At 36.2% G+C, this 12,744-nt stretch overlaps 1 protein-coding gene across 3 annotated transcripts in view; it reads left to right on the top strand.

Annotated features, from left to right (window-relative positions):
- Positions 1–12,146, top strand: part of LOC136676682 (smoothelin-like) — a 73,100-nt gene extending 60,954 nt beyond the window's left edge. For 2 of the 3 annotated variants that reach the window (XM_066653848.1, XM_066653846.1), the window contains exons 13-19: positions 798–977; positions 2,683–2,745; positions 2,857–2,923; positions 3,236–3,406; positions 4,394–4,511; positions 4,776–4,927; positions 9,701–12,146. In XM_066653848.1, the coding sequence (XP_066509945.1) occupies positions 798–977; positions 2,683–2,745; positions 2,857–2,923; positions 3,236–3,406; positions 4,394–4,511; positions 4,776–4,927; positions 9,701–9,854 (905 nt within the window). In that variant the 3' untranslated portion in view covers positions 9,855–12,146. Of the gene's footprint in view, positions 1–797; positions 978–2,682; positions 2,746–2,856; positions 2,924–3,235; positions 3,407–4,393; positions 4,512–4,775; positions 4,928–7,834; positions 8,004–9,700 lie in introns of all 3 variants that reach the window. The other variant, XM_066653847.1, reaches the window with a different exon arrangement.
- The last annotated feature ends 598 nt before the right edge of the window (positions 12,147–12,744 follow it).

Here is a 12,744-nt window from a genome sequence, read left to right as displayed (position 1 = left end):
TGCGTGTGTGGGGTTCTGATATCTGATTTGTGCATATGCCTGCAGCATTTTCACTCATTTTGCACCTATAGTTATATATAACTGAGTGGTAATTTCACTTGATTTGCATTTGCATGAATAGCATATTGGTATCATCCACATTTCTGAAAGTTCACCAGTGTTTCACCTTATAAGCCTGGTTTAAAGTGTGTTGGTCTTACAGCTCTACACAGAGATACAATTCTATAAATTACTACCAGGAAAAAAGTGTGTTCCCAGAACCTCAAATGCCAGCTCTTTCCTTCTGGCTGGTAAATATCAGTCTTTGTGCCGAAGAGTATTTGTATATTTTTAGCTTTGTGTTCTTTTCTGTATTTGTGGTGCTTAGAAATGAAAATGTAGGGGTAAGACAGTGAAACTCGAGGGCTGATTAAGAGATCATCATGTCCAGCAGAAAGACGTATTGCCTCAGAACTGTTTCTCTGTTATAAATGTTATGTGTATATATGAATTAATGTGTGGCTCAGACCTGAACAGTAGGTTGCTGTTTTATTGTTACCCCAATAATAATGTCTTACAGATCACTACATGATTGTGCAAAGTGATCCTTCTATGTATAAAACTAATACTTTAACATTTTTCTTTTTTAGTCCTTTTTATTTTGGCTGTTTTTTTTTCTTTTCTTATTTCTCAATTTATCTAATATATATATATATATATATATATATATATAAAAATTTCCCCTCTACCTGGCATAAATGTTGTGCTTTCTGTTCTTTATCTTTCCTTCTGTTCTCTTTTTTTGCTGTCCTGTTCAGACCAAAGGGAGAAGGAAAGAGAGGTGCGTCTGCAGGAGCTGAGGCAGCAGAGAGAAGATAGGTCCCAGAAGACTCGGCCAGGCCCAGGTGCCGGGGAAATGGTGATGAAGAAGATTGAGAAGTCTGCAGATGGTTCCACCATCAGTGAGATCACGAAAACCAACCGTTTTGCTCAATCAGGTGACAAATGGATCCTCACCAAATCACCATTATAAAACAAACATACTTGAGTGTACAGAATATGTAAACGCATCATAATAAATTAGTGCAAGCAGCATTCTCACCTTTTGTCTTACTTTCTTAGGAACATTTAGAATTGTTACCTACTGGTCCACTTGCCTATTTAGTTTTTTTTTGTTAGGTAAATTTAGTACCTGGAACCAGGTACTTTTTTTTTTTACCTGCACACTCGCTGTTCCAACGAACCAAGTAGGGAATAAACATTACCCATAAACCTCGCAGAGCAGTCATGACAAAATTCAGTCATCCAAAACAAACCACTTGTAAAGTCTCCAAGGTACAGTAAAGATAACATTTGTTTTGATCTAACTGCAGCTTGTAAAATTACACCATGTTGTTGTAAAGGCCTTTAAACGCTCCTTGGATTTGTGGCAGACCAAAGACTCCAGCGAAAGCCAGACGGTGCAACTTGGAGCGAAAAAACTCTACTGGTCTCTTTAAACTAAAGCGTGGAGCCATGTTCAGTCCCAAAAAAACAAAAATAACACATGAATACAAGATGAGTAAACACATGTTTAACCTTACTGCACTGTTTTTTGGTTTCCAAAGTTAACGGTTCCTTTAGAGACAGTGTTTTGAAACGTCACTGGCTCCATTTCGTGGGCGAGCTTTGCTAATGGGAAAGGGACCAGGTCCCAAAAACATGTAGAACTAAGCTGAGCCGAGTTGAGTAGGCGCCATCCAGTGGAAAGCACAAAACTGTTTGGAAGTTTTATATACAAATTACCAAAAAGTTTGGGTTCATTTGTTTGGGTATGTGTTTTATTTGAAGCGTCTGTGATAAGAGCTTCTCTTGGGCTTTGTTTTATTTTAATTCAGTTTTAAAGACTGATTCATGTGACTACACATCACACACAACATTCAGAATTTCAGCAGCCATTTCATATCAAAGTAGGTGGCTCCTAATGTCCTGAAGAAACACACCACAACATTCTTTCTTTCGTTCATTCTCTCTTTCTTTCTTTAGTTCATTCTTTCTTTCGTTCATTCTTTCTTTCTTTCTTTCTTTTGTTCATTCTTTCTTTCTTTCGTTCATTCGGTCTTCATTATCACTCATACATTCCCATCAGGGTAATGAGTGTACTCATACTTTGCTGTCCTCTTTTTTTTGTTTGTTTCCTCGCTCTGTTGTTCCATTCTTCTTTTGCCTTCAGAAGCCAACTTGGGAGGTTCTCAGGAAGAGCTAGGTACGATGGTTTTTGACTGTGTGTGTGTGTGGTGTGTTATCTGGTATATATGCCTGAATACTTTGCACCTGAATTGGTATTAAGCTGTAATTCCACTGATGATTCCTGACAGCAGTCTTGTGAGACTACATATAATCATATAATATGATTTTAACTTGGAAAAAAACTCATAACATTATCAATAATGGATCTATGTGTTAGTCACTAACAGTGCTTTCATTTATTAGACCCAACATCTGTATCTTTGGGTGAAGAATTTCAAATATTTGGGATGAAGAAAATGTTTTTTTTTATGTTAGCAGAATTTAATATAGGACAAAAAATGCTGTGTTTATAATGAGTAATGAATACTAAGAATGCTAACATATTCGCAATGAGAATTCACTATTGTTATTGTAACTTTTACATTTTTATTTTATTTAAGCCATGTGTTTTGTTATTTATGCTTTTATGTCTAGGCGATGGCAGCAGGGTGTCCCGAAGCACTATTATGGAAGCTACGTATACCCAGAAGTCTGACAGTAAGTTACTCAGTTTGAACCTAAATTTATTTGCTGTTTTCATATTAATAATTTGCAATATTCTATAAATTGTTCACCTTCACTCTTTTTGCTTTTCTGATTTGACTTTAGGGGGCACCATGCAAACTAAGTCCTACAGCTATTCTTCTTCCTCAAGTTCAACCAAGAAGGTTGGAAGGTGAGCAGTTTCCATCAGAGATGGGCATTTAAATATTTTTATTATAAATATTCCAAAGAGGAAATATATATATAATTAATATAGTACTTAGCAAAAGCCATTGTAAGAGGTTATCTGAGCATTCTGTAGATTTCAGTATGTATATTTATGATTTAGGCATATCTGACTTACAATGCTACCTTCAGAATCATAACTCTGAATGTGAAATTATGTACTAAATTATGTTTTTATTTGTACGAAATTTCCTGAGTTCATCTCCTTTGGACTTGTAGTTAATTTCTTTGAAATTCCTTCTTTTTTATTTATTCTCAGTGTATTTGATCGTGAGGATGACTCCTCACGTAGTGGAGGCAGCCTGGCAGCGCTGGAGCACAGACAGGCTGAACGCAAGAAGGAGCTTATGAGGGCTCAGACACTGCCCAAAACATCCGCCTCACAGGCCAGAAAAGCCATGATTGAAAAGCTTGAGAAGGATGGTGGAGGGTGAGCAATGCATCTTAATGTTCATTCTCAAATAATTTTCATAAACAATATTCATAAGCTGTATATTAAAGCCACTGTCCCTTCATTATCATACGTTTCTTCTAACACTGACCTGTATGTTTTATAATGAATGGGCTCTGAAGTGGCACATATAGAGACATTTCCCGCAGCTTTCTTCTGTTGGAAAGTTTGAGTTGAGTTTGAGTTGCACCAGGCTAATTTTGGCTTACGTCACAGCAGTTGTGCCACAGATAAATTTTAGCAGCATGTTCACGACACTCACCTTGATAAAGACACAGCCTTCCAGCTCATTCATCCTCTAAAGCACTATTGGGATTGGAATGGTTATCAGGGGAACTGTGGTGATAACATTTTTCTGCATCTGGACACATTAAAATTTAATACAGAAGGCGTTTCTCAAAGTGCACTGCAGCCCCCTGAACAAAGGCTTTTCACGTGGCATATATGTAAGATTAAGATGCATTTTTATATTCACAAACAAATTGACTGACAGTGGCTTTAAAATATAATAAATGTCAAATAACACTGTTTTGGTACCTTCATAGATTTATGGCTTGGCTATGGTTTGGCAGATTGAGATTGTAAACAGAAATTCTAACATGGAAATCTTTTGATGTGTCAGTGTAATCAAAATCTAAAAATCCTAGATGTATCTCAGAGATAATCAGTCATGTTTAGTTGTGTCTAGTTTGGCATGAGATTACAAGGTAATGTAGCAAAAAATCTTATAGCTCACCAATTGGTGCTGTTCATTCTTAATTCCAAATTATCATACCTCAAATAAAATTGTGGTTTCTGACAGTGAAATATTTCTTTGTATGACAGTAGACCATAGTACACTGAATACCTAAAAACAGTTATGGATGGTTCTTTGGAAGTGATCGTTTGCATTTAAGATTCGCCATAATATTTATAAAAAAGAAATATGGATAAAAAAGAAAAAAACTTTTTCTTTTTTGGTAACAGTTCCCCAGCCTCACAAATAAACAGGGTCCAGCGCTCCACTAGCTTTGGTGTACCCAACGCTAACTCAATCAAACAGATGCTGTTGGATTGGTGCAGAGCTAAAACTCGCGACTATGATGTAAGTAGGTCAACAAGCATTAATGTTATTCTTAAGTGTGACTACTGTGCCCTAAGCTACTAAAACTAGCTTATAAAGTAGCTTGTTAGACCACAGCCAGTGGTGTGTGCCAGGCAGAATATACACATTTTATTACACAAAGCAAACTTATTTATTTACAAAGATACATACAGACTTTGTCTTCTTCATGTCATTTTGTCCTATGTATTCCAACTCTTTTACTGAGTTTTACTTTTACCCCCCCTCCATTGTCAATATATTCAGAATGTGGACATTCAGAACTTCTCATCCAGCTGGAGCGATGGAATGGCTTTTTGTGCTCTAGTGCACAACTTCTTCCCTGAGGCCTTCGACTACTCTGCTCTCAGTCCTAGCAATCGACGGCAAAACTTCGAGGTGGCCTTTAAAACAGCAGAGTAAGTGCATAAATGAGCACACACCAGCACGTACATTTACTTCTGCTTTTTTCAACACTGTTGTAAATGTTTAATTCTAACAATTAAATATTTAACAAATGTTTAACCTTTGGGTGTTATGTTTTAACCATTTATACAGAGCCAATAAACATTTTTCATCTCTTAAATCTTTTAACTGATAAACACACTCTGCACTAATGCCGAATATGTCATTTCATAATATTTAGAGTGATTCATTGGATATGGTAGTGATTAGAATACAAGTAAACTTGTACAAGTTATCCCAATAAAGTTGCAGCAAATTTGCCATTACTAGCCAGCTTTTTCCTTGTGCTGCTTTGCAGTTCAACGTGATATTATCCAGAGGCGGATCTTGAGGATTAGAGTGTGTGCTGACAGATTTTGTCTGATTTTTATCAAAAAGGCTCTGGGTGTCTGCAGGGCTTTCCAAGAAACTCTGTCCTAATGACACTAACATAACCCCTAGTGCAAATGAAACATACTGTGTGTTTAGCCCTAAGTGTGATTACTTGCGCTAATCTAATGAGATGTTCATGATATCATTGAAGTAATTGTACTGCCTTATGCATTTTACATCCACTGACAATTCCTTGGTCCCTCAAGGACTGTTGCTCAGTGACATTACTTTCCCTTAATGAATTGCTACAAATTTTTTTTCTCATTTTCCACTTTCCCTCCTCTACACAGAGAGGTAACGACCCGTACAGCTTGACTCTTTACTAAACCAGACGCATCTAGCTGGACTCTAATGAATGACACACATTTGTCCTCCGCTGGATAAGCACTACTTGGCATCGTTTAGTGAACCCTTGACTTTATTCCTTGGTTAATCATGAATGGGTCTTCAGACCCCTCTTGACTTTTTCTTTTTACGATTTGTCTCCTGTCAGTTGTTCCTGCTCTCTTCTCGACTTAATTTTGAATCGTTCACTCACCCTGACTGACTAATGGGCACTTACACATCAGTGTCTGCATTTCACAGTTAATGCTTTGCATGAATTACTGAGTCAGCCTTGTGGCCTCTAACTGCTGAGACATTTGAGGAACCAATTCTGTACACTGCAAAATATTAAACAGCCTGCATTCAAGATGGTTTACTTAATATCAGTAGGGCTGCAACTAACATTTACTATATAATTCATTAACCTATCAATTATATTTTGTATTAATCAACAAGTTGGTTTAATGTAAACTATATTAAAATACACAAACCTTAAAACATTTCAATAAAATATAGTGAACAAACACTTTTATATAATAAAAAAATTCTGAACATAAAATACAAGTAGGCACTCTCTAATTGACCCTCAGTGAATAATGTCTCTTTAAGATTTTTCATTACAGAGTAAATTGTTAACCTGTCACATGTTCTGGGCTAAATTGTTTTGCTAAGCTATTTTACCTGCGGAGAAGCAGAGGCACTCAGATGGTGTTGAGGTGTCTGGGATACTCAAGTAGTCAAAGTATCAGCTCTTTTAGTATCAACTCCACTTGGTGTTCGATTAGGAAAAGAGACATAACTCAGTGTAAATAACACAGCATTTATAATGACAAATGAAATAAGCCGTTTATGGTTATTTCTAAGAAGTACGTGCAGGGGTCTGCTTTCTGCTCCCGTTATTTTATGTGTGTAAATTTAGCCAAGCTTCATTTTTCTATTTGATTTTCTTTCATGATTTAAAACAAGCCCAGGTGCTCACAGATTGTAATTTCTTTTGGTGGCCTCTGCTAATGATGGCCATTTTTAGTGTCTATTGTAAGTCCTCAGATTTTAAAGCAGCAGTTTCTTTGAAGAGTGGAGCAATAGGAGTACAGACAGATAATTGACTGTTAGCACTACTACATAGCCCCCTCCCTAAAGTTGCCATTAGCCCACAGTATTAATGTTAGTAATAGCAACAAACTGTCTGTTTATACGTGCAGTATTTGTGATGTCAGAACAGCTGCGCATGTCCAGAGTGACAAATGGATTAACTAATTTTCATGTTTCTACGAAATGAACAATAGTCCAAATAACTGATGATAATATTTATTGGAAACTATTTTTATAATAGATTTGATCAATTCCTTGTTGCAGCCCTAAACATCCTGTATAATATATTTGTTTTAAGAATATAATTGAATATTCATAATTCACATATACAGTGCTCTATAATTCACTGTTGAAAAATTTTATAATGTCACTCCAACATTTAGAAATTTAAAGCATATTTTGTTGACATTTAATTTGGGCTCCATGATCAGCTTATTACCCAATTATTTTCTTATTATTACCAGCGGTATTACCCAAGTGTCACAAGTTATCTCTGTATGTTGCCATTCATTTTACTAGTGTTGCCAAGGTATTTTTTAATTTTTTTGCAGTGTACATGCAGTAAAATAGGCATCTATCACCTATCCTCACTTGCATATGGATCACCCAGTGTCCACAATGTGCAAATACTCCTCACTGTAGCCTCACCTCACGGTCCATATACTCTTATATATATAACGGGACACAAACATTGCTGTTAAATCCTTGGTGTCTTAATCTTTTGTATGTTTTTGCTCACACATCCTGACCAAGAAATCCTGCATAGAAAAATATCCACCAACAAATCTGAATGAAAGTTGTGTCTGTGCATATGCTCATAAAGCATGAAAGCACATTAAAATGTATGTCAACACATATGTAATGTGTATTCTATTTTTGTTTGTCTCTTTCTCTTCCTCTCTCTCCTAACTGTCCCCCTGTCTCACCCTGGTGTTTGGCTGCACACCGCACCCTTTCTTTCACTTCTTTTCTTTTCTCTTTCTTTTTTCATGCCTTTTCCCTTTCTTCCTTCCTACCTCACCCTATTCTCCCCCCAAAACACCCCTCTCTTCATTTCGTGGTTTTGCGAGTAGGACGCTTGCAGACTGTCCCCAGCTTTTGGATGTGGACGATATGGTGCGGATGCGGGAGCCTGACTGGAAGTGCGTGTATACGTACCTCCAAGAGTTCTACAGAGGCCTGGTGCAGAAGGGCTTGGTCAAAACCAAAAACTCCCCCTAAGGTCCAAACTGACACAGAACGGTGAGAGTGGCATTAAGGCCTTTCAGGAAACCACCTGTCCAGTCAAATCATGGTTTGGGTGAAGTATTGTGGGGTGGGCCAGGCAACACGTTTTCATTCAGATAAAGATGGTGTTAAGGTCGTGTGACTCACAGTGATATTATATTCAAAACCATTATTTTTGGCAGCTTTTGCCCTCTTCACAAATGTAGTTGATCAGCTAATGTGCATTTGAAATTTAGTCCTTGAAAAGAAGTAGGAATTCATATTTATATTGCATAGCTGTAAAGTGTAAAAGCAGCCATGTTGAAGCCATGCTGATGTTTTTCCAAATTTGTCTTCGTTTGTGTGAATAAAGTTAAGCTTATTTAGGATTACATAGCCTCTATATGTAGTCTATATGCAGTATAAGGCAAGTGTCTGAATTTGCGTTTAGTTGGCACAACAATAGTTTGAGGTAATATTATTAAGATTTCAATAACATGAGCATCACATCTCTGGTACAAACATAAAAAAGATGCTAGACGCATCTGATGAGAATAAATTTGGGACAAGACAATAAAGGCAAATCTTGTCATTTGTAAACTGTCATTTCATTAAGTTCAAAGGTGGTGTATAGGATTTTAAACCATCATAACATAATTTCAGGGTAGTCTCTAACAGCATGAAAAGTGAGTTTGTCTTCTTGCTAAACTCTCTTGATTGCTTACAATTGGAAATAACCTCCACTCAAGAAGGTACCATAAATCACAGCTGAAACAAGCAGTAAAAAAGAAATAAAAAAGTTGGGAACTATTAGCTTAAAAGGCAATGTCATGAATGTGTAAAACTCATGAAGTCAGGTGATGTTCTTTATCAAAGCTTTATTTGTCAGTTTTGGTGGATCAACATAACGTCATATCAAGCGCCTGGCCACGGTCACTATCACGCAGTGTTTGCAGGAGTGAGCAGTGCTCTGGGATCTGACGCCCAAACATGGTCTTGGTTTGGGCCTTCTGACACAAAGAAAGAGCATGGGAGGATCAAAGATTCCTAACGTCCTTTATAGTCTCTGCTATAGCTACCGTTTTAGAACGCATGATGGAAACAAAACAGCACAAAACAAAGGCAGAAATCCTCTTGCACTTGCCAGATGTGGATGCCTTTAGAAATGTTAAATGCCAACAACGATACGTATGGTCATTGGTGTCTTGTTTTAAATTTGCTCGATGGCCTGTTTGTCTTTTTTTGCTAGTAAACAGAATGGATAAGTAATTTCATTTTGTAGGAGTCATTAGGATAGAACTTGTCTATTTTTTTTTCCAGCATTAATAATTAATTTTACAGTGCTCTAGATAGATTTAGCTACTGATTTGTGGTTTTTCCATTGATTATCTTGATTTTTTTTCTGTTAGCAGGCTCACTGTTGTGTGTCTTGTGTGTGACTGATAGGTTTTATGATTTTGATAGTTCAAGGTGGGGCCTGGTTTCTAATTTCTTTCCAAGGTAGAGGAGTTTGGTGAGAGTATTTTTGGCTGCCTATAGGTGTTCCCCATCCGCCACATCCCCCTCCCCCCCACCCCCAAGGGTGGGAGTTAATATTCCATCTTGTGCTTAGTTGAGCAAGATACAGTCTCTGCAGGTTCACCATTCCTGACAGCTGGGACAAGCTATTATTTGTAATGGTATATTTTATTATCTGTTCATTCATTCCACCCACTCATGTTGTTTTCAATCAGGGCCTTTGCTAACTGTATGCCCCTGTTGGAAGTGGAGGACATGATGATAATGGGCAAGAAGCCTGACTCCAAGTGTGTCTTCACCTATGTCCAGTCGCTGGTCAATCACCTACGTAGATATGAGATGATGTGTCAAGCCCGCTCGGACCGCTGACCGCTTGCTGACTCTGGCATTCTCCTCAGGCATGTCTGGACGTCCATATACCCGTTCCACAGTGTTGTCGTGGGAGATAGAACTGTTCCCCAAAATGCTCTTATTGCTTTTCTTTTATAATCTAGTTTTAACTGTAGTAAGCCAATGTTTAAATCTTTGATGTAAGTGAGCCTCAAGTAAGCCATATTGCTGTAGTCTATGAACTAATGCTAAGAAAAGAAAAGAAAAGTACCTTTTTAAAATTTTTAATATAGTTATTCCGTAATGAAAAATAGGCAAACAAGTAACAACAACAAAACTAAAGCTGAATCTCGTGCTGAGTCCCAAAGGAAATGTTTTGCTGTACATCTTATTATCTTTCAACTGCTTGTTATTTTATTTCTTATGCTAATGGCATAAAGTGAATTGAAGTGGATGGCCTATATATCTAAGGTTTAAATTAAGGTTTGTAAATTTATTCTATGGTACTGTTTTGATTTGTAGAGGAATTCAGATCTGCATGCTTCACATATACTTGAATTTTTCTTTGTAATGGTTTTCAACATTTATAATCTGTAAGGATCAAGTGACTACATTTAGAATAAGTACCAGCATGCAGATTTATTGCTCACAGCTTTATGTAATGACAGTGCAACCCATTGAACAAAAAATATGACTATGAAATATTGACGTGATAAAATTTAAGCTAGTTTTAACAAAGTAATTGTCAAAGTAACTATTAATCTGTGCTCAAGTTGTTTTTGGATTAGTACAGTTCTATGAAATGTAAAAGAGAAGAATATTCAGTATGGAATTACACAACTATCCAAATGTTTAACCTAATTTATGTGTCACTTTGTTGCGATGAATATTTAAAATGTTTTTTACTTTTCATGAACTATTTGAAGTGGACATAAATTCTTATAAATGACAAATGGCTCCTCAGTCAGATACGTTATGACCTATATATAGGATTTTTGCTTATGCATATGTCCAAAGTAAGACTTGGAGCCTGCTGAGAGAACAAAATGTTTCACTTCAGCAATAAGTACATTGGGTCCAGTATTTTTTCATAGTTGACAACTTGAACTGAAGTGATATATACTTAAATACTAAATTCTATTAGAATTTGAAGAGTTTTATATATATTTGGTACTTGGACCAGTTTTTAACTAATTTTGGTTTAATTGATGATTTGGAGAAGAGTATGTTGGGGGTAAAAACAAAAAAAAGATATGAAATGGACATTATGGTAGCACTCAAAGCTGTTTTAACTTCTATTAATTTATATGCTAAGTTATTATACTTACTGTACAACATTGAGCTATTGAAGGATGAGATATACTACCAGTAAAAATAAACCAAATTTATTTTATGTATTAATACAATTTTTCTCATAGACCATTTTAATAGGTTAGCATCTTTAGCCCATCTACTAATTTTTGCCAATTTTCCTTTTGCCAACTGTGTTTGTGATCTCACAGGAAGGGGTGAAGTAGAGTGTTTTTTTTGTGTGCCACCCCTGAATCCTCATGTACAAAACATAGCACTGTTGGATATAGAGTCCAGTTGTGTGTAAGCAAAATATTTCACATTTTGCAATGTCTCCTTTCAACAAAGCCCTCCACTGTTTAGCAACATTAGCATTTGCGAACTTGTCTTTGTGTACATTGATTTCTAATTTTAAAACCTAAACATTTTTGCGTACATGTCATTTTAATTAAGTCTGCTTTAAGTATTTTATTTATTGTTTTCTGGATTTTTCCTTAGTTTAGTCTGTAGCCTAAATATGTCCTGCATGAGCACTAGAGCTCCAAAAGTGCTAATTGGTCTACAGCGCTACTTAGCCATTTTGGCAGTGGAGAGGCACTTTTGCCAATTTTTCCTTCCAAATGAATAAGAAATGGCACATGGCACAGCTTAAATATATTGTTCCCTGCACCCGTCACTGTAGACAGTGTTATTAGCAATGTTGTATGGATTTTGTAAAAATGAGTATTTGTGGATGTTGTGGATCTTTTTAAAGCCATATCACTGCTACACATTCACTGCTGTATGTAAAGGTTTCTTAGTCAAAAAAGTGAGTCAGTTAAAAGCTCCTATAATGGAATAGGAAAGCTGAGGAAACTACAAGCTGAATAAGACTCAGTCCTTTCCATGTTGCAGAAAAAACACTGTATATTTAAGGGGAAAAAATTACTGTCTGACAAAGGGCATCAATTTTGTTTTTACATTTTTGCACAAAAGGACATTTTTCACTCAGCATTTCTAAACACTGCAAGTTAATATGAAGTGACAATTAAACATCTTTACAAAACCATGAACCTGCTTCATTTTTTTCTGGAAGTAGTTGTTTTACACATTCACATATTGCAATTCTCAAGTGATCAATCTGGTGTTTTTTCAACTACAGATAAATACCAGAAAATTGTGGTGTGGTTTTTAGTAACAGCGTGACTGAAACATTTTTCAGAAGCGCAGCCATAAAATGTCTTAGAGAAGATGCCTATGGATTCTTTTCAGTTCTGTTGCAAAATTGGAGGTCAAGTTCCTCATATGTCATAGGGAAAGTGGTTGGTTTACCAGGTTTTGCATGCTTCTTAGGGTTTGTTTTCCAAGTTTTTTCAACAATTTACTAAGTTCATTACCCATGATCCACTGTGAGCTAATGAGATTTTCCAGTTGTGAGTTTCTAAATATATAATTTATATGCAAAAGCTTATTTACTTTTTCAAACAATTTAACAGATAAGAGGCTCAAAGTGGAAGAGTTATAGCTGAGCTATCATATGCAAAATACTTTATCATGTTTAGTTACTCTGTTTATCATGTTAAAAGCAGTTTTTTTTTTTCAGAGTACTGAACAATATTCAACTGCTACAGACACGTAACTCAGTAAAGACTCGAATACT

Source organism: Hoplias malabaricus, chromosome X2, assembly GCF_029633855.1.
Source record: "Hoplias malabaricus isolate fHopMal1 chromosome X2, fHopMal1.hap1, whole genome shotgun sequence".
NCBI classification, from domain to species: Eukaryota; Metazoa; Chordata; class Actinopteri; order Characiformes; family Erythrinidae; genus Hoplias; species Hoplias malabaricus.
The sequence above is the reverse complement of the archived record's forward strand: the minus strand, read 5'-3'. Positions and strand labels throughout refer to the sequence as shown.